Source organism: Pelophylax lessonae, assembly GCF_965119305.1.
Source record: "Pelophylax lessonae genome assembly, chromosome: 1".
Classification (NCBI taxonomy): Eukaryota; Metazoa; Chordata; class Amphibia; order Anura; family Ranidae; genus Pelophylax; species Pelophylax lessonae.
This window is the reverse complement of record NC_138768.1, coordinates 744360242-744381085: the sequence shown is the minus strand read 5'-3', so window position 1 is coordinate 744381085 and position 20844 is coordinate 744360242. Positions and strand designations below refer to the sequence as shown.

Sequence of the window (20844 nt, the reverse complement as noted above, 5' to 3'; positions counted from 1 at the left end):
CCTGACCTCAACTTGATAGAACACCTTTGGGATGAATTAGAGCGTAGACTGCGAGCCAGACCTTCTCTCCAACATCAGTGCCTGAACTCGCAAATGCACTTCTGGAAGAATGGTCAAATATTCCCATAGACACACTCCTAAACCTTGTGGACATCCTTCCCAGAAGAGTTTAAGCTGTTAGAGCTGCCAAGGGTGGGCCAAATCAATAAAAAAAAACCTACAGACTAAGGCTGGTCATACATTACACAATTTTCTTACAATTTTCTGTACAATTTTCCTTACATTTACCTTCAACTATGTAGTACAAAGGCCTGCCTTATAGGATACAATTGTAAGTGTTGTTTAGTTTGGACCTCATATTATATGGATTTTAGTAAATCTAACAGAAAATTGTACAAGAAAATAGAACATGTATGGCCAGCCTAAGACTGGGATGCCATTAAAGTTCATGTGCATGTAAAAGCAGGCGCCCCAATACTTTTGGTAATATAATGTATGTGTATGACTGATTACTGAATACTGTATTTTTAATAACACAGAATTAAACTATATATACAATTACATTACATCTACAGATCACATCACATCTCAGCTACTGGCAAAACTATCCTACTCTTACATTTATGTTACTTCCACGTTCACGTTTATGTTACACCCCGATGAACAAACATGAGCAGGAAGCCCAGCAATGCAACTTGGTGAATAGATTTGGTCATTGCAAACCAATCCCTACAGAGCACAGGATCAGGAAGTAACATCAGATTAGTCATGCATATGGTAGATAGATAGATAGATAGATAGATAGATAGATAGATAGATAGATAGATAGATAGATAGATAGATAGATAGATAGATAGATAGATAGATAGATAGATAGATAGATAGATAGATAGATAGATAGATAGATAGATAGATAGATAGATAGATAGATAGATAGATGGATAGATATGTAATGTTACCACTAACTAATTTTTACAACTTCTGTTCTGGGATTTGCATCTATATTCCTTGGTATAATCTTTCTGAATTATTTGTCTGTTCACTGATCTGCTCTAGCTAGTAAGAATCTGGAAACTACATGTATTATGTCACTTCTGGTTTTGGCTATCACTTTCCCTGGCTGCTGTAACTGGGGAAGAAACTAATGGAACACAATCTGTACTACATTAGCTTTAGTAGAGTCTAGGGATGCCGGGAATGATCAGGGGTGCAGGGAATCATCAGGGGTGCAAATCATCAGGGGTGCAGGGAATCATCAGGGGTGCAGGGAATCATCAGGGGTGCAAATCATCAGGGGTGCAGGGAATCATCAGGGGAGAAACTGTTACTATACATAAGCTACTACACAGTGTTCTAGTGGTCCCCTATATGATAGCAATAAAGTTAGGTGAAAAAAGTGTAAAAAAAAAATAAAGGTACATCCAAGCATTTCACTGAACTTCCAGTCCTATATGACTGAATAAAAGCTTTAAAGAAGTGACACATTAGTCTAAGGGTACATTTCACTACTTTGTCATTACTTATTGTTTTGTTGCTTCATCCTTATGTGTTATCTATGTATTTACATTGATATGTTTTCTTCAAACTGAAGCATTCTTATTGCCTTGGACATCCTTATTTGTGCACTACAAGCACTGTTTTTTATGTTTGCATAAAAATCAATAAAAATTGTTTAAAAAAAAAAAAAAAAGCTTTAAAGGAGAAGTACAGCCACAGTTCGTTTGGCTGTACTTCTCCTATTGATCACAGGAGTGCAGTTAGTTTTCAGCAGACAGAAGGTTTAAGCCCGCTGTCGGCTGACGTCACAGAGTCGGTTCAGGCTCAGACAAGATTGCAACAATGAATTAGGGATCTGCCCACATGCTTGGACCAGCACCTGGCTCAGCCTCTCAGCAAGCCAGTGAGCGCCTGCTCCCGCTCCCTCCACAACCCAGCGCTCCAGTGAATGCAGGGGGGCAGAGCAGACAGCGGTGACTGACAGTGACCAGCTCTCTGCTCGGGGAACCCTGATCTGCAGTGTTTGATCACTCAGTTCTAAGTCTTAGAGCCGGCAAGGGACAGATGCAGCTTCAGACCTAGGTTGCATCCACCTAGGTAAGTATGATTCTAAATATAAAAAAAAAAAAATACTTCTCTTTTAACTGTGATCTGGAAAGCAATCTACCAAGGGATGGAAAAATATAAAGAACTAAATGGCCAGCACAATGGTTAGCACTTCTGCCTGACAGCACTAGGGTCACAAGTTTGAATTCCAATCACGACACTACCTGCCTGGAGTTTGCATGTTCTTCCTGTGCCTACGTGGGTTTCCTCCGTGTACTCCGGTTTCCTCCCACTCTCCAAAGACATGCTGGTAGGTTAATTGGCTCCTGTGTAAATTGGCCCAAATATATGTGAGATAAGGACCTTAGATTGTAAGCTCCTTGGTAAGGGCAGTGAATGGGCAATCTCTGTCTGAGAGCAGAGGAAGCAGAGCAGATGCTATCCTTGACCCTTGGATCGTGATCTGGATTGTGGGGAGCCTGCTGCACGCCTGCCCTTGTAGCCTTGCTCCTGCTAGAACATTAAGATTTTGTTCCTGTTTCAAGAAGCAGCTTTCATTGCTCAATGTGATGTCATCACAAGCATTCTTCCTGTATATATGACCTGGGATTACCTTCTATTACCCTTGGGATACTGATGTCCATTGATGTTTATGAGCCTAAACTGCACCCCTGAGAGATGATCTGAGAGAAGGACCACAGCTAAGGTTATCAGGGTCCAGGACCCCTGCCATACGGGAGTGAACCCCAAATATTAACTACAAGCTGGCAACCCCTGTAGGGGTATTTAGCTCTGGTAAGTGCGGGCTGTATTGAGAGGGGAGCACAAGATTCCTCACCCGATCACCTCAAGAAACCACCTTATAATATATATATTTATATTTAATATATACTGTATATAATATATATATTTTTGGACTTTGCACTTATCAACTACTTATGGACCTTTTTAAATTTTGAATATGAATTTAATCACCTATTGATTTATCATCAATTTTTACCGTCCAATTTTTCCTTGCTGAGCCACAAGTTTGTGGATACAGTGAATCTTCACACCTGTCACTTTAATATTTTGTTCCTTTATATTGCTGCACAACAAGTTTGTGGATTTTGCCATTCTTCACACTTGTCACCTTGAGGCCCCGTTCACACTGGGGCGACGCTACCTTGCCGGGCGACCTCATAGGTCGCGGCGCGCTGCTCGCACCGCGACCTCGGAGCGGCCGGCACGGACTTCATAACATTGAAGTCTATGCAGGTCGCTCGGGGTCGCCCCAAAGAAGCTCCGGACCCTTTTTCTAAGTCGGAGCGACTTGTGTCGCTCCTATTAGAACGGGTCCACAGCTTCTCTACGGAAGGCGACCTACGGCGACCTGTCAGGCGACCAGGTCGCCTGACAGGTCGCCCCAGTGTGAACGGGGGCTTAGAGCCCATTCACACTAGCAGGACTTGTGAGGCGACTTGTGTCGCCCCAGGTCGCTTGACATAACAATAGCAATGTTAATCAATCAGTGCCGTCTTAATTGGCACTACTGAAGTCGCTCAGACTTCAGAAAAGGGTCCTGTACTACTTTGAGGCGACCTGTGATCCAACTTGTCCCATATACTTCAATGCGAGTTGCCTCCTTATCTTAATTGAAGCGACTTGTTATCAGACTTTCCAGGAAGAAGAAATAGATTAGCCAGGCATTCCCCACAGACAAAGTCGCCTGTCTCTTCAAAGTAGTGCACAAGTCTCTTCCAAGTCTCTAAACAAGTCTCTTCAAAGTCACGTGGCGACTTTCTGGTCGCGGTAGTGTGAACCGACTCTAACACCAAAATTTTGTAGCATTTGCACTTTATTTGTCTATATATAATTTATATATTTTATATATTTTTTTAAATACCCACCTATATTACCATCAGAATATCTATTTAATCTTATCCAGAAAATTTTGCACCACCACTCAGCACTTTATTTATTTGAGCCACTTTGATATATTTATTATCAGCATCTACCTGTTTAAAATTACCACTTGTCACTTTATTGCACTATTTGCATGTGATATATATGTCCTTTGTATATATGGTTCATGTGATACTATTTATTTAATTACTTGTGATTAATATGTTGGTAGCAGGATTTGGATGACATTTTATTTACATACTATACCTTCATTGATATAACATAGGCAGCGCCAATCACTTCACACACCCCCTATCCTTGAGGGCAGGGACTGATGTAAATGTGCAATATATATGTGAACTGCTGCGTAAATTGACAGTGCTATATAAGTACCAATAATAGGTTAAAAAATTTAATTATATTATTGCATGTTTTAGCCACATACAGTTAGCAGACAACTATATTTTTTATGATCTTGTTCCTTTAAGGCCCTGGTGCACAATCTACAGCCTAGGACTTTAACTGGCCCTTTCTCACTTATTGTGTGGCCCTTGAGTCCCTGCAAACAGTAGTTGGATTTACATTGCCTAGGTCAATGTTGTCAGCTTATTTGCCAAAGGGGGCATAAAATGTGGCCCCTGACATCACTAAAGGGTAGCACATAATGTCCAATATATATAATGAGACTGCAGACCTAATAGAAGAAATGAGGGTCAGAGAGTGTGGACAGGATACATTTTTGGCGCTGCAGATAATAAGAAACTGGGATTATGGTACATGAGGAAAGTGGAGGTCAATGCTATTACCCTAATCAATGTTCTCCCTACAGACTGCTGAGATCCAAGGGCCACACATCATATACCAAAGAGCCACATGTGGCCCTGGGGCCTAGGTGTTTGTTCAGGCCAGTGAAGAAAAAATAATCTTTAGGCTGGGTTCTAGTAATTAAATGGCTTGTTATATTTCTGTTCCACTATCCTACTTTTGTCTTATCTGCTCACCCCATTCAACAGATGTAGTGTTTTCTTTACGAAGGAGGGCTCAGAGCTTGTCAGTGCTCCATTCTCAGAGCCAGTTCACATTGCCGGGCGACCAGCTCGCACCGCGACCTCGGAGCGGCATGCACGGACTTCATATCATTGAAGTCAATGCAGGTCGCTCCAGGTCGCCCCAAAGTAGCTCAGGACCCTTTTTCTAAGTCGGAGCGACTTGTGTCGCTCCTATTAGAATGGGTCCTGTGCTAATCTATGGCAGGTGACCCGCGGCGACTTGTCAGGCGACCAGGTCGTCTGACAAGTCGCCCCAGTGTGAACCGGCTATCAAGCTGCCTAAATGAAGGAGTGACACTGCAGCACCCCCATAAAAAAAAAAAAAAAGTGAAATAAAAAAGAAAATAGAAATATACATAAATAAAAAATATACAGCTTATTTATCTATTTTAGTCCACAGGGGGTGTACAATACTGTAAACCTGAGTAGGGCTGTGTTTACCCACACAGGTCTTCTGTGTATACCCGTGCTGGCAGTCCTATTGATGTCTATTGGCACACAGCAGATGCACGGACACAGCCACTGCCCCAATATGACATCCGTGTGGGCGCACATGCGTGCGGGTCCCTGAAAGCAGACAATGTGACCCGCAGCCCACAAGGATGTCATTTCAGGACACAGAGACTGTGTCCAAATAGAATAAATGGGGCTTCCTGCAGGAAGATGCATGGAACACCAGTGCATCCCTGTGTGGGTAAACACGGCCCATTTACAGACTATGGGCCTCAGCACCCATGTGAATGAGGCCTAGCTGTATATTTTATACTGCCTGACGTGAATAAGGATACCACATATCTGTGTTATTTGTTGTTGCTACCCGTAGTAGTGCCAAGAAAATAGTACATATTTCGATTTTTTTTTTTTTTTACCCTAAACACACTGACACAGACTCTAAATAGAGAAAAACATTTTCCTGGGGCATTATGCCAGCACACAATGGGTTGTGGCTCTGCCCCGACAAACTGATAGGACTGGTAAATTATGAATCAAAGACAGACCCTGCTCGCATCATTCTCCTTTTTGTCCTCACCTGACCAGGACTGGAGTCGCGAGGTATCCCTTACCGTTTGTTGCCCCAGCCAGGTTCAGCCTCTCCTGGGTGAAAGTCCTTCCTGTACAGCCTCTACATGAGCTATATAGTTGGAGCTCCATTCTGGTGGTCTCAGAGACATAGTTCTGCCTCTCCTAGGTGGAAGTCCTTCCTGTACAGCCTCTACATGAGCTATATATAGTTGGAGCCCCATTCTGGTGGCCTGGGGACATAGTTCAATGTCTCCTGAGTGCAAGTCCATCCTGTACAGCCTCTAAATGAGCTATATAGTTGGAGCCCCATTCTGGTGGTCTGGGGTCATAGTTTAATGTCTCCTGTGTGCAAGTCCATCCTGTACAGCCTCTACATGAGCTATATATAGTTGGAACCCCATTCTGTTGGTCTGGGGACATAGTTCAATGTCTCCTGAGTGAAAGTCCATCCTGTACAGCCTCTAAATGAGCTATATAGTTGGAGCCCCATTCTGGTGGCCTGGGGGACATAGTTCAGCCTCTCCTAGGTGGAAGTCCTTCCTGTACAGCCTCTACATGAGCTATATATAGTTGGAGCCCCATTCTGGTGGTCTGAAGGGCATAGTTCAATGTCTCCTGGGTTGAAGTCCATCCTGTACAGCCTCTACATGAGCTTTATGGCTGGAGCCCCATTCTGGTGGTGCAGACCTGTCAAAGATAGCTTAAAACAAGCTTTGGCATAAGTGCCAGCATTTTCCCTTTGCTTTCCATATGGTTTTTACTTTTTTCTCTGTCTGTTGTAAGTGTTTGCCATTTCCAAGATGGCTGCAGCAGTGCAAATACACTTTGAGCATGAGAGGCAGGAAGTGATGCGGCCTCTGTTGCCAGTTTTCTGGCTTGCCCTTTTCCAAGATGCGAGCTTTGCATGCTCAGGCACTGATATCATCACTAATGGCCAATTGTGCCAGTTTTAAATGGTTTTATGGAATTTTTAGGCAACACATGTTGGAGCTCTCTACTCATGCATGCTGGATGCTTATGTGGTCACTGTTTACAGGTAAGTTGTCCCTTTTTTTGGCATTCATCTGGACTTTTCCCATCTCCTTCTCAGTGTTGCTCTGGGATCACTGTGCTCTTTATGGCATTCACCTTGGCTCTTCCTATCTCCTTCCCAGTGCTTGCTCTGGGATCACTGTGTCATGCTGTTTTTCATATCAGTCTGCTGCTTTGCTCTGTTTCTATGGGGAACGCTGCCCAGTCAGACCACCCATTGCTTTTAAGGTATTGGGATTAGGTAAGCAGTGAAGATATTGAGAAAAAGAGAGCCAATGTTTACAGCCCTGTAAGGACCTCAAGATGGAGGGAGCCCTCTAAAGGTCAAGACAAGTTGCCATCTAAGAGCAGACATCCAGGCAATTTTGATCAAGGTCATCATCTCACCTCTCGTTATCATTGCTCCCCGTCTACAAGCAAGGATGCTCTAGTCCGAAAATTAGATCTAGATCTGAAGTTCTTCTACGTACTGTAGCATCTGCAGGTGCCTTCAGACCAGCATTAACCAGCCCATGTGCTAAGGGAGTCTAATTGGAATAGTTTCATAATTAACCAGCTGCTGCACTTGCAGGGCTCAAATAAGGAAAGTGGACGGGTCTGCCTCCCTTTAGATGTGATTTCCTATTGGGAATATCTTACCAAAAATGACATTTTCGTTACAGTGAATGCCAAAAAATCTGACTTGTATCTTAGGGCAGACTTCTGGGAAAATCAGTGAGCCAATCACACAATCAGGAAAGGTTTCTGGGGAGCATTCTGTACACATCTCCAGATAGCCATATTACATTGCATTTTACAGAAAATTACAGCCCTGCAGATTGAAAAGGAAAGTAGAGTTACCCTCTAAAGAAGCCCTTCTGGAGGAAGTGAAGGGAGACAAGGTGGTAACAGCTTTGTAAGAGCTGATATTGTCGGGAGACTCTGGGGCGGAGGTGTCAGTAGACGTCAATTGATGTTTTTTCAAGAGCGATGTTGCCTGCGATCATGGCAAGGAGGGCATATGGCCGAAGCCATGCTCGGCGGAACCCATCTTAAAAATAAAGCTGGTGCAAAATGCCAAACAATGGATCCAATCAATTTGGAAGTAGACAGGACACAAACATTTCATGGGTGACCACTGGGCAGGGCAGATATCATCTGACAAAAACAGTAAAATCTGAAAGGCCCAGAATACAGGCAGCAACTCCCAGGTAGATAAAAGCAGGCAAAATCCTACGGACCTGGAAAAGATTACTAAAGGAAATGGAGAAGTACCCAATCTTAATTGTTGAAGCCTTAAAAATCTAAGGCACCTGTCTTAGGAGAACAGCAGAAGTCCTTTTAAGGGTGTACTCATCCAGGGGATGCCTGTGTGAAGCTATGCGCACACACCTGGATAAAAAATATTCAGGATCAGTGGGCAACATTAGCTATATTGGTGGGATTTTGGTGGAACTTTAAGGAATGTCCAACTTCCGATCTCTTCCAGCCAGCCCGGCTCCTTGATTTGATGGAAAAGTAAAATATTCTGGTCCGCATTGTGGATGATGAGCAAAGGTCCAGACCCACTAAGCTGTAGATTACCTATCTTTTATATTATGCCAAGAGGGAATATATTTTGAAATGGAATGCCCCTCCATCTCCCCTCAGTTGTCTCCTGGGAAAATTCCTTTAATGCAGTCCTACCGTTATATAAGCTAACCTACATGGTGCGGAACTGCCCCAAAAAAGTTTGAAAGGGTAGGGCAGCCTTGGACGGCCTCTTCTGGCTAGCTTGGCTGCCCCACCCACACAAATATCCCAGGACGGCCGATGGTGAGGGGCTTCAGAAATGTTGGGTTGGTCTATGGACACTTGATCTGGTTTTTGCATGTGTGTTGTACTTCCATTATCGTTCTACATGCCTGCATATATGTATACATTTCTGTATTATGATTTCAATCCATTGTTTTCAATAAAGGAACATTTTGACTTGTAAAGAAAATCCTGGTCCAGTTTGCAGCCAAATTAAATTTAAAAAATGCAACCGTGAATGTTCCAAGCGCCCAGATGAGATGGTTCACCTCCTAGTAAAAGAAAAAACTAAATCCGGCACGTCGTGCCCAGTGCTAAATTTGAAAAAACTCAACAAGCACAGAAAGTTGGAGTCATGCAAGACAGAGACCCTCCAATCAATCCAATTATTGATATATCTGGGAGACTGGATGCTCTGTAGGTTTATCAGACCCCTACTTACTTGTCCCAATCCATTCTACATTTCAGTTCCACTACCAGTTTCAGTGCCTTCCCTTCAGTCTATCCACATAATCCAGGACATTCATGAATGTCCTATTGTCTTCAATTGCAACGGGGATGAGAATACACCACTACTTGGATGACATCCTTCTTCTATCCAGAAGATGCTTATCCAGCTTTAGGATGCTCTGCTACACAATCTACAAAATTTTGATAGCTAATTGTAAGAAGAGCTTGCTTTGCCCCTAACCCAAAGAATGAGCTTCCTCGGGGCATTTTTGGATAAACAGAAAAATTCAGTAAAACTTCCACGAGGGAAGATCCGTCCTCTGATAGAGAAAGTCAAAGGTGCTTTGGGAGTGAAGTCTCTTCCAGCAGAACAGTGCCTGAGTAGCCTTGATTCTTCTTCTTCTCACCCAAAAGTGGAACTTCCGCTTTAGGCAGTTCTAACCCCCTGACATGACACATTTGGCATGTCATTTTTTTTTGGGGGGGGGGGGAGCGGGTACCTAGTTTTGACAGGTACCCGCTCCCACTTCCGCTCGGAGTGCCGCGGCGCCCTGAGCGGAAGTTCTCCTCTACCCCCTCCCTCCCCGCAATCTTCTGGGACATGTCAGAGGTCCCAGAAGATTGCCGGCCAATCACGACACGTAGCACAACTCGCGCATGCGCAGTGCGTACCCGGCTGTCAATCCGCAAACTGTCACAGCCGGGTGCCCACACCAGTGATGCCGGTGCCGCAGAGCAGAGAGGGAGAAGAGCGAGGCTTCGGGCGGCCGCATCGCTGGACTGTTGGAAAGGTGAGTGTGTGTTTAGGCTGGAACTCCGCTTTAACTAACCAATAGCTTTTTTGGAATGGAACATTATCACATCTGACCCCAGCCAGAAAGGTTGGGAATGCATTTCAAAGAGCGGGCTGCTCAATGTTCAGTTTATGAAGCATAGTACTGAATGCTCTCAAACTGAGAGCAGAGTTCAAAGCCCTTCTGTCATTCACTCCTTTTTAAAGAGGAATAAGGGTTGTCCTGTGCCTAGACAGCAGTGGAGTGGTAGAATTCTTAGGCTGTCAGTGAAACGTTCTGTATCGATAATTACAACTATACCATTTTGGCTGAGGAGGTTCTAGTGTCTCTTTCTTCTACAGTTGAGCATTGAGTCAACACTGCCTCTGCCATTGATGTTGGATCTGCTCTCTCAAGGCCAGTTTTTTCCCACCCAGCTCCAATAGACTACTTTTGATGGCATGGAAGTTGAGAGACAGAGGCTACCAAGTGAAGGGTGCGCAGTGCAGGTAGTGGCTACCTTGTGCCAAGCCAGAGAGATCTCCATGAATAAGACTTACTAGAGAATATGGGTAAAATGTGCAAATCTCACGCAGCAAAAGCCTGGAGTCCTTTATCACCAAAACCAGCCCAGGTCCTGCAGTCCTTACAACTTACAGTTTCACATAGGTTTAAAGTTCAACATTCAGCCTTGTCTGCACTTACAGGGTTTTAAGGAGCCCTTAACCCTTTAGTGATGCAATTCTTAACTACCTCAATACTGGGCACTTAAACCCCCTTCCTTCCCAGACCAATTTTCAGCTTTTAGCGCTGTTGCAATTTGAATGACAATTGCGCGGTCATGCAACACTGTACCTAAACCAAATTTGTGTCATTTTTTCCCCACAAATAGAGCTTTCTTTTGGTGGTATTTGATCACCGTCAGGTATTTTCTTTTTTGGTGCACAAATAAAAAAAATACTGAAAAGTTTGAAAAAAAAAAAAGTTTTTTTGTTTAGGTTATAAAATTTTGTAAATAGATATGTTTTTTCCTGCACTGATGAGCACTGATGATGCCGCACTGACAGGCACTGATGAGGAGACACTGATGGGGTGGCACTGATGGGGTGGCACTGATGGGGTGGCACTGATATGCAGCACTGATGGGCACTGATAGGTAGCACTGATATGCAGCACTGATGGGCACTGATATGTGGCACTGATAGATAGCACTGATATGCAGCATTGGTGGGCACTGATAGGCAGCGCTGATGGGCACTGATAGGCAGCACTGATGGGCACTGATTGGCGGCACTGATGGGCACTGATGGGCACTGATAGGTGGCACTGTTGGGCGGCAATGATCGGCACTGATCGGCACTGATGGGGGGCACTGATCGGCACTGATGGGGGGCACTGATAGGCGGCACTGGTGGGCAGTAATGGGCACTGGTGGGCGGCACTGATAGATGGCAATAACGGCACTGGTGGGCAGCACTGATAGATGGCATTGGTGGGCAACACTGATAGGGAGGGCACTGGGGGGCTCTCTGAGCCCTGCTTGCCATCCCTGGTGGCCATGATGGGCATCCCTGGTGGTCATGGGTGGGCATCCCTGGTGGCTTAGTGGCACCCCTCCCCCCCCAAGGCTGTACTGGTAATCAATCATCTGATTACCAGCACAGACCCCCCCTGTGATCAGTGAGTAATTAGAAATACTCACTGATCACCCCAGCAGCAGCACCGATCCTCTTCTCTTCTCCTCACTGACAGGATCTGTCAGGAGGAGAAGAGATCGAAGCCGTTACAACGGCTCTATTTACATTAAATGACGGCTGTGATTGGACACAGCCGTCATGTGATCAGGAGGGCCAATCACAGGGCCCTCCTGCCGAATGATGTTGCTCTGTGTCCGAGGGACACAGGCACATCGAGATCGCGCCGCTGCGCGTGCCCGCGGCGGCGCGATCTCTCTCCTTCTGAAGGACGTTCCGGAACGTCCATTCAGAAGGACGAGACTCCCACCCGGCCGTATATTTACAATGGCCCGGGTGGGAGGTGGTTAAAAGGCTTGCATGAAGTTATAGACTTGCCAGGAAACGAGTGTTCGCTATGTGGGATTTTCCTAAGGTCCTCCACTTATCAAGGCCTCATTTCTATCCTACAGTATTGGCTACACTCAGCAATCTAACCCTGAAGGGCGTTTTCTGGTTTCTGTTTTTCTGGTGTTTTCTGGTATTTCTGGTTGCTACAACCTATGTGAAAGGGGTGTCAGAGCCGCAGGCTTCATACTCAACGACGCTCATCTAACGTTGTACCCGGACAGAATAGTCCTAAAACACCCAGACTGCTTTTATCTCCATCTCTCTTTCTTCTTCCACTTTAACCAGGAAGTCAATTCATCATCTTTCTTGGTGAAGCAATAGAACCACATCCTCTGGATGTTGATCTAACTCTGATTGCCTGCTTGGCAGCTACCTTATCATTCAGGAAAGCTCATATCTGGTTCTAGCATAGCTTAAGGCAGGGTCAGTCAGCATCAACAAATACAGTCACCTCCTAGATTGTTAAGACATTTAAAAGAGCCTACTCTTCACAAGACCCTCCTGTTCTGGATGGCTTAAGAACACATTCAACCAAGGCAGTGCCAGCTCTGTGTACAGGGCAGTGCGAGTGTCTTCTGAGGCTATATGCAAGTCAGCAACATGGTTCCTCCTAAAACACCTTCATTACGCTTTATTTGGTGACCCCAACTCAGCTCACGACAGTAAAATATGGAAAACTAATTGTGCATACTTATGCTACTGACCATTACTACATTTTTCCATTGTATGTTGCCATGATGTGCCAGGAAAACAGAAAATTGTATACTCACCTTTCCATAATTTTCCTTTCCTGGTGCATCTTTGTGGCAGCATACAGATTCCCACCCAAATGGTGAGAGTTAGGGGCTCTTTGACACGGCCGCTCCGCTGATCTTATCCGCTGCGGGACTTTTTTTTTTTTTTCACGGAGCGGATGGCATTTGTGTCATCCGCTCCGTGTGTCCGCATATCATCCCATCCGTTTGTGGATGATATGCGGACATAATGTAAGTCTATGGGCATTGCGGATGTCAGCGGATGACACCGCTGACATCCGATTTTCCTTCCTTTCCGTTTTTTACACGGAGGAAAAATAGGGTTCTGTTCCGTTCCAAAAAACGGAACAGAACTGAAAGGAAGAAAATCGGATGTCAGCGGATGGTATTCCACTGACATCCGCAATGCCATTGACTTACATTATGTCCGCAAATCATCCGAAAAAAATAGGATGATTTGCGGACAAGCGGAGCGCCCGTGTGAAAGGGCCCTTACAGAGAGTGCTGGGAGTCGGGTCTGTCTTTGATTTATAGTTAACTAGTCCTATCAGGTTGTGGGGGCGGAGCCACAACCCCTTCTATGCTGCCACAAAGATGAACCAGGAAAGGAAAATTACAAAAAGGTGAGTATACAATTTTCTGGGTTTTTTTTGTACCTAAAACACACTGACACAAAGAGCTCATTTACACTAGTAGTGCCCTCTGAAGAGTGATCCATGGTGACAGGTAGTGAAAAGGCATTATGTTGCCTTCTCACCTCCTGTTTTAGGGCCGGTTCACACTACTGTGGGTGCGCTGATCGCATGTAATTCGGAGCGCACTGCTCCTTCATTACATGCGATCTGCTGTGCGGATGCGAATTCAGCCATACACTTTGTATGGCTGAAATTCGCACCGCACCCGCACAAAAGACGCACAGGACCCTTTTTTTCAGCCACATCAGGATCGGATCGCACAGTGGTTGACACTTGTGCGATCCGATCCTGTGCGAACTGTCAGATCGCACTGCTATATGCGATCAAACTGCGGGTGTCGTTAACATTTAATTGACACCCCCTGCGTATCGCATATGGCAGTGTGAACTGCCAGGGGTTGCGGATGCAATGCGGGAACAGGCTGTATATTTGCAGCCTTCCCGGATCGCACAAGTGTGAACCGGCCCTTAACCCCTAAAAACCCTGCACAACTTAACCACGTGGTTGCGGTGCAGTTGGGTTGCTTTACAGGTCATCAGCTTGGAGTTGCCCATGATTTTTGGCCCTAAAAATATTACACTCACTTCAGCGTTCACTTCAATACCTTTCTTTTTTTTTTTTTTAACTTTATTGCTTTCACAAGGGAGCTAACAAGCCCCCTATGTGATAGCATGGGCAGGTGACAGGTCTTCTTTTAAACCCCCAATGTCTTTGCTGCCCTCAAATGCAGTCTGTGCTTAAACAGCTGCATCTACAGCTACTCTGGCTGAGGAATGACATCTATAACCCTGGAAGTGGCATAATACATCAGAGTTCCTCCTGTGGTCCCCGGCTCCCTGGTGGAATAGCAGGGCCCGGGAACCACCACGGGTACCGTGGGTGCCCTTTCAGAACCCCATAAAAGTGATCTGGTGGCTCTAGAACTGCTTTATCTGAAAGGCTTTCGCTGGCTCCTAAAGCTGGCATCAAGCTCACAGCTGCAGTAGCAACTGAGATGGATTTAACCACTTGCCTACCATGCTGTTTATAAACTTACCTTGGTAGACAAGTGGTTCAACCAAGTGTTTTTACCACCCTCCAGTCATAAGTGTAAACCCAGCCTAACCTAGGTCAAGATATTTTATTTTGGTTTCACAGACTTCGCCTCCAGCGATTGGTTGTCATGATGTCATGTGATCAGGTAAGCTGCTCTTACTGCTTTCCAATTGTTACTCTAAGATCAGGAGCTGTGCTGGGGGTGGGAGTCTAGGCGTGCTCCCACCACAAACATGTCTCATATATGTCCACTGCTGTGACACTGCATAAATGTGTTACATCCTCACCAGGAGTGCTGCACCATGAGGACCCCGACAAACCCACATGGCGCCCTGGCAGAGAGGCTGCTATAGACTGTCCGTATTTACAAACACCAGAAAACATGCAAACAATTCCTGAAGGATCAGGACATGTCCTGTGATGACAGGTGATCATATCACTGTACCTGGGTCAGATCCCGGCCTGCAGGGGCAGGGGACAGCTGTCCTCCTCCGTTGTCACTCTTCAGTTGTCTCTCCTCAGTGTCCCCTTTCAGTGCCTCTCCTCAGCTGTCACCACTCAGTTGTCACCTTCCAGTGGTCACCCCTCAGGGTCCCTCCTCAGTTGTAACCTCTCAGTTGTCTCTCCTCAGCTGTCCTCCCAAAGCTGTCACTCCTCAGTTGTCACTCCCCAATGGTCACCCCACAGTTGTCACTCCCTAATCGTCCCCCCTCAGCTGTTCCTCCTCAGTTGTCACCCCTCAGCTGTCACTCCTCAGCTGTCACTCCTCAGTTGTCACCCCTCAGTTGTCACTCCTCAATGGTCACCCCTTACTGTTCCTTCACAGTTGTCACCCCTGAGCTGTCACTCCTCAGATGTCACTCCCCAATGGTCTCTCCTCTACTGTTCCTCCTCAGGTGTCACCCCTCAGCTGTTCCTCCTCGGCTGTCACTCATCAGTTGTCACTCCCTAATCGTCCCCCCTCAGCTGTTCCTCCTCAGTTGTCACCCCTCAGCTGTCACTCCTCAGTTGTCACCCCTCAGTTGTCACTCCTCAATGGTCACCCCTCACTGTTTCTTCACAGTTGTCACCCCTGAGCTGTCACTCCTCAGATGTCACTCCCCAATGGTCTCTCCTCTACTGTTCCTCCTCAGTTGTCACCCCCTCAGCTGTTCCTCCTCGGCTGTCACTCATCAGTTGTCACCCCTCAGCTGTTCCTCCGTAGTTACCCCCCTCGGTGTCTCGGTGTCCCCACTCGGTGTCAGGCTCTTGCACTGTAGTTGGCACGGAAGCTGCTGGAAGAGAAAGGAGAAAACTTTCCTGGTGACGACATTGGCCCCGCCCTCCGTGCGGACACATGTGTGGAGGTGTAGCAGCAGAGAACGGGGAGTCAGTGGCAGTCACATGTGACAATGCAGTGCTGTGTGTGTCAGGGACGATGTATAAGAAGAAGTGATATGAAGGTGTGCTCGGTGTAGAGTATGAGGACCGTCCTCTGTGTATAGAGATCAGTGTGTGATCTCCTGGAATGACAGGTGCCATATAACACAGCGAGACTAGAGTCAGCATTATCTATAGAGCAACAGCGCCACCTATGTGCTACAGTAGCAGCTACACCATTGTAAAGCGCCAGACGGCTGCCGTTCAGGCCTTTTCCAGCAGAAGAGCAATTCTATGTCTGTGTTAGACATCAATTACAGTGCCTTAAAAAAGTATTCATACCCATTCAAATGTTCCACATTTTGCCATGGTACAACCAAAAACCTAAATGTATTTTTTGGGGGATTTTAGGTAAAATAGACCAACACAAAGTGGCATAATTGTGAAGTGGAAGGAAAATGATAAATGGTTTTCAAATTGCCGTTGTTTGTTCACTACGGTTCTCTAACAAACCTCTGAGGGCTTCACAAAACAGCTGTATTTATACTGAGATTAAATTACACACAGGTGGACTCTATTACTAATTAGGTGACTTTTGAAGGCAATTGGTTCCACTAGATTTTAGTTAGGGGTATCAGAATAAAAGGGGGGGGGGGGCTGAATACAAATGTACATAACACTTTTCAGATATTTGTAAAAAATATTGAAAACCATTTATCATTTTCCTTTCACTTCATAATGTGCCACTTTGTGTTGGTCTACATAAAATCCCAATAAACTGCATCACAAAATGTGGAAAATGTCAAGGGGTGTGAATACTTTTTCAAGGCACTGTACAAACACAAAGAAGGGATCCAAGGCATCCTAAATGGTTACAAATCTCTTGCCAGCACTGGCATTGGACCTCCTGACATCAGACTGCTGATACGAAGGTAAGTATAGTGGAGTATCGTTCTGCTTAAATGGGCTGTTTGTGTTACATTTGTTTATAAAATTAACATTTTTTTATCTCTGTATTTAAGGGGTGGTTTCATTCATTTATTTTATTTAGGCTGGCTTTACACCATTGTGAAGCAATAACACCACAGTGCATTGTACCACACCATGTATGCATTAGTGTGTTGCAGTGCCATACTTTTTGAATAGAACCCCAATGCACTAAAGCAAGGCACCTACATTGCAGTGCACCACCTCACACTCCTGTGCAATATGGTGCACTGCATCTGTAAAACTAGTGTAGGTGATTTCTCAGCCATTTCAAATTTACAGTCCGGTCCATAAATATTGGGACATCTAAATAATTCTAATCTTTTTGGCTCTATACACCACCACAATGGATTTGAAATGAAACAAACAAGATGCACTTTAACTACAGACTTTCAGCTTTAATGTGAGGGTATTTACATCCAAATCAGGTGAACGGTGTAGGAATTATAACAGTTTGTATATGTCCCTCACACTTTTTAAGGAACCAAAAGTAATGGGACAATTGGCTGCTCAGCTGTTCCATGGCCAGGTGTGTGTTATTCCCTCATTATCCCATTCACAAGGAGCAGATAAAAGGTCCAGAGTTCATTTCAAGTGTGCTATTTGCATTTGGAATCTGTTGCTGTCAACTCTCAATATGAGATCCAAAGAGCTGTCACTATCAGTGCAGCAAGCCATCATTCGGCTGAAGAAACAAAACAAACCCATCAGAGAGATAGCAAAAACATTAGGTGTGGCCAAATTAACTGTTTGGAACATCCTTAAAAAGAAAGAACGCATTGGTGAGCTCAGCAACATCAAAAGACCCGGAAGACCACGGAAAACAACTGTGGCGGATGACCAAAGAATTCTTTCCCTGGTGAAGAAATCACCCTTCACAACAGTTGGCCAGATCAAGAACACTCTCCAGGAGGTAGGTGTATGTGTGTCAAAGTCAACAATCAAGAGAAGACTTCACCAGAGTGAATACAGAGGGTTCACCACAAGATGTAAACCATTGGTGAGCCTCAAAAACAGGAAGGCCAGACTAGAGTTTGTCAAACAACATCTAAAAAAGCATTCACAGTTCTGGAAAAACATCCTATGGACAGATGAGACCAAGATCAACTTGTACCAGAGTGATGGGAAGAGAAGAGTATGGAGAAGGAAAGGAACTGCTCATGATACAAAGCATTCCACCTCATCAGTGAAGCCTGGTGGTGGTAGTGTCATGGCGTGGGCATGTATTGCTGCCAATGGAACTGGTTCTCTTGTATTTATTGATAATGTGACTTCTGACGAATGCAGCAGGATGAATTCTGAAGAGTTTCGGGCAATATTATCTGCTCATATTCAGCCAAATGCTTCAGAACTCATTGGACGGCGCTTCACAGTGGACAATGACCCGAAGCATACTACGAAAGCAACCAAAGAGTTTTTTAAGGGAAAGAAGTGGAATGTTATGCAATAGCCAAGTCAATCATCTGACCTGAATCCGATTGAGCATGCATTTCACTTGCTGAAGACAAAACTGAAGGGAAAATGCCCCAAGAACAAGCAGGAACTGAAGACAGTTGCAGTAGAGGCCTGGCAGAGCATCACCAGGGATGAATCCCAGCGTCTGGTGATGTCTATGCATTCCAGACTTCAGGCTGTAATTGACTGCAAAGGATTTGCAACCAAGTATTAAAAACTGAAAGTTTGATTTATGATTGTTAATCTGTCCCATTACTTTCGGTCCCTTAAAAAGTGGGAGGCACATATACAAACTGTTGTAATTCCTACACCGTTCACCTGATTTGGATGTAAATGCCCTCAAATTAAAGCGGAAAGTCTGTAGTTAAAGCACATCTTGTTTGTTTCATTTCAAATCCATTGTGGTGATGTATAGAGCCAAAAAGATTTGAATTGTGTTGATGTCCCAATATTTATGGACTTGACTGTATAGGCTGGCTTAATGCCCCATACACACGTGCAGATTATCTGCAGACTTTTGTCTGCAGACTTACCAAAACCATATAATATGAGGTCAAACCTAAACACTTTCAATTTGTATGCAATCCGGCAGGCCCTTGCACTACATAGAAAAGGTAAGTCTGCAGACAAAAGTCTGCAGATAATCTGCATGTGTGTATGGGGCATAACACAATTAAAGGCCCGTACACACGTACCGATCGTCGGCATACAAACGTCGGTGGACGAAGGATCTGCCGATTGTACGCGTGTTAGTATGGTGCCTCCGACAGATGTCTGCGCACAATCCGCGGACAAAAGTCTTTCTTGCAAACATGAAAATATTTGTATGCCGACACCAGAACGGACGATTGTTCGCCTGTCAGTACACAATTCGGCCGACAGACCGCAGATTTGCAAGACTGGGCATGCTCAGAAAATAGAAAACACAGGGAAAGTTAACCATTACATGACATCACTTCTGCAGTCGGCGGACAAAATTCTTGTGCTGTCCTTGTGCTGTCTTTGCACTTTTCAGCAGACACCGACATCCCGGGGAGAAAAGAGGAACATTTGTAAGCCGACCATCGGTACGTGTGTACGGGGCTTAACACAAAACAAGTTGCGTTATGCCCCATACACACGTGCAGATTATCTGCAGACTTTTGTCTGCAGACTTACCAAAACCATATAATATGAGGTCAAACCTAAACACTTTCAATTTGTATGCAATCCGGCAGGCCCTTGCACTACATAGAAAAGGTAAGTCTGCAGACAAAAGTCTGCAGATAATCTGCACGTGTGTATGGGGCATTAGAGTTCTTTGTATTTGCAAGTTCTTTGCTCATTACCTTTTTGTGTCTTGACATTTCTATGAAAAAAGTAAAATAAAGAGGGAAATGAGGGGCCCTTTTTGGTGCAAAAACATTTCTAAGATTGTTCAAAGGAAAGTCTGCAATGCTCACATTTAACAATTAAAAGCCACCAAATTCCATCCTAATTTTAATTTACCTGCTGGCCTCAATGCATTTTGAAATTCTCAATTTTTATCTAAACACACACAGTATGCAAGACATTCAGATATTGTTTTTTTTTTCATTGCCATTTTATTTTTTTATTTAATATTTTAGTACATTTCACAATTATGCATCAGGACAGCATAACCATTCAGGACAGTAGATGGAGCCATGATAATCATTGCTTTATGCCCTATCAGTCAGATGAACAACTGGTGTATAGTGCAAATACAGTATCTCACAAAAGTGAGTACACCCCTCACGTTTTTGTAAATATTTTATTATTTTATTACTGTATAACCTTATATTATAGAGGCTTTTCTTCCATACCAGGCATTTTGGCTATCATCAATGCAATGTCTCACTGTCTGGAAAGGAGGAATTATCCTTTACAGTGCGGTGCACCGATTCAGTTTGAGGGCTTTTTGAATGCGAGAGAGATGAGATTCTCTCACAACTTATGTGTCTTGTTCAGTGGTGGTTGATTTTCAGCCTTTCTTACCTTGGCCATGTGTCTGAGCACCTTGTACTTCTGGGCAATCCAGGTAGGTTGCAGTTCTGGAATATGACAGCACTACAGGATAATGGGTTCCAGGTAGCTTCGCATTTGATTCTTCTGAAATCTTTAGCAGTTAATTCACATATTTTTCTCAACACATTTTTTGCGACCCTGTTGAATATTTGCAACAAAATGTTTGATGGTTCTGTGAACACGCCCCAATATCTTAGCAATTTCAAGACTTATGCACCCCTCTGAAAGACTTTTTAAAATGTTTTACTTTTCAGAGTCAGTTAAATCTTTTTTTGCCCTATTTGTCTGATGAAATGAAGTTGCCTAATAATTATGCACGCCTTGATATAGGGTGTTGGTCTCCTTAGGCCACACCCTCCCTCATTACACAAATACACCCTATATACTTAAATCCAATAAGCTTACAAGTTTATACAGCTTTG

General features: G+C 44.5%; 1 protein-coding gene across 2 annotated transcripts in view; it reads right to left on the bottom strand.

The window, feature by feature from the left end:
• TEC (tec protein tyrosine kinase) overlaps positions 1-15124 on the bottom strand; it is a 198591-nt gene extending 183467 nt beyond the window's left edge. The window contains exon 1 of one of the 2 annotated variants that reach the window (XM_082259608.1): positions 15042-15124. Coding sequence is in view for 1 of the 2 variants with exons in the window: in XM_082259607.1 (XP_082115733.1) it covers positions 12882-12889 (8 nt within the window). In the remaining variant the exon portion in view is untranslated. Of the gene's footprint in view, positions 1-12881; positions 12903-15041 lie in introns of those variants that run through there. The other variant, XM_082259607.1, reaches the window with a different exon arrangement.
• Positions 15125-20844: the final 5720 nt, after the last annotated feature.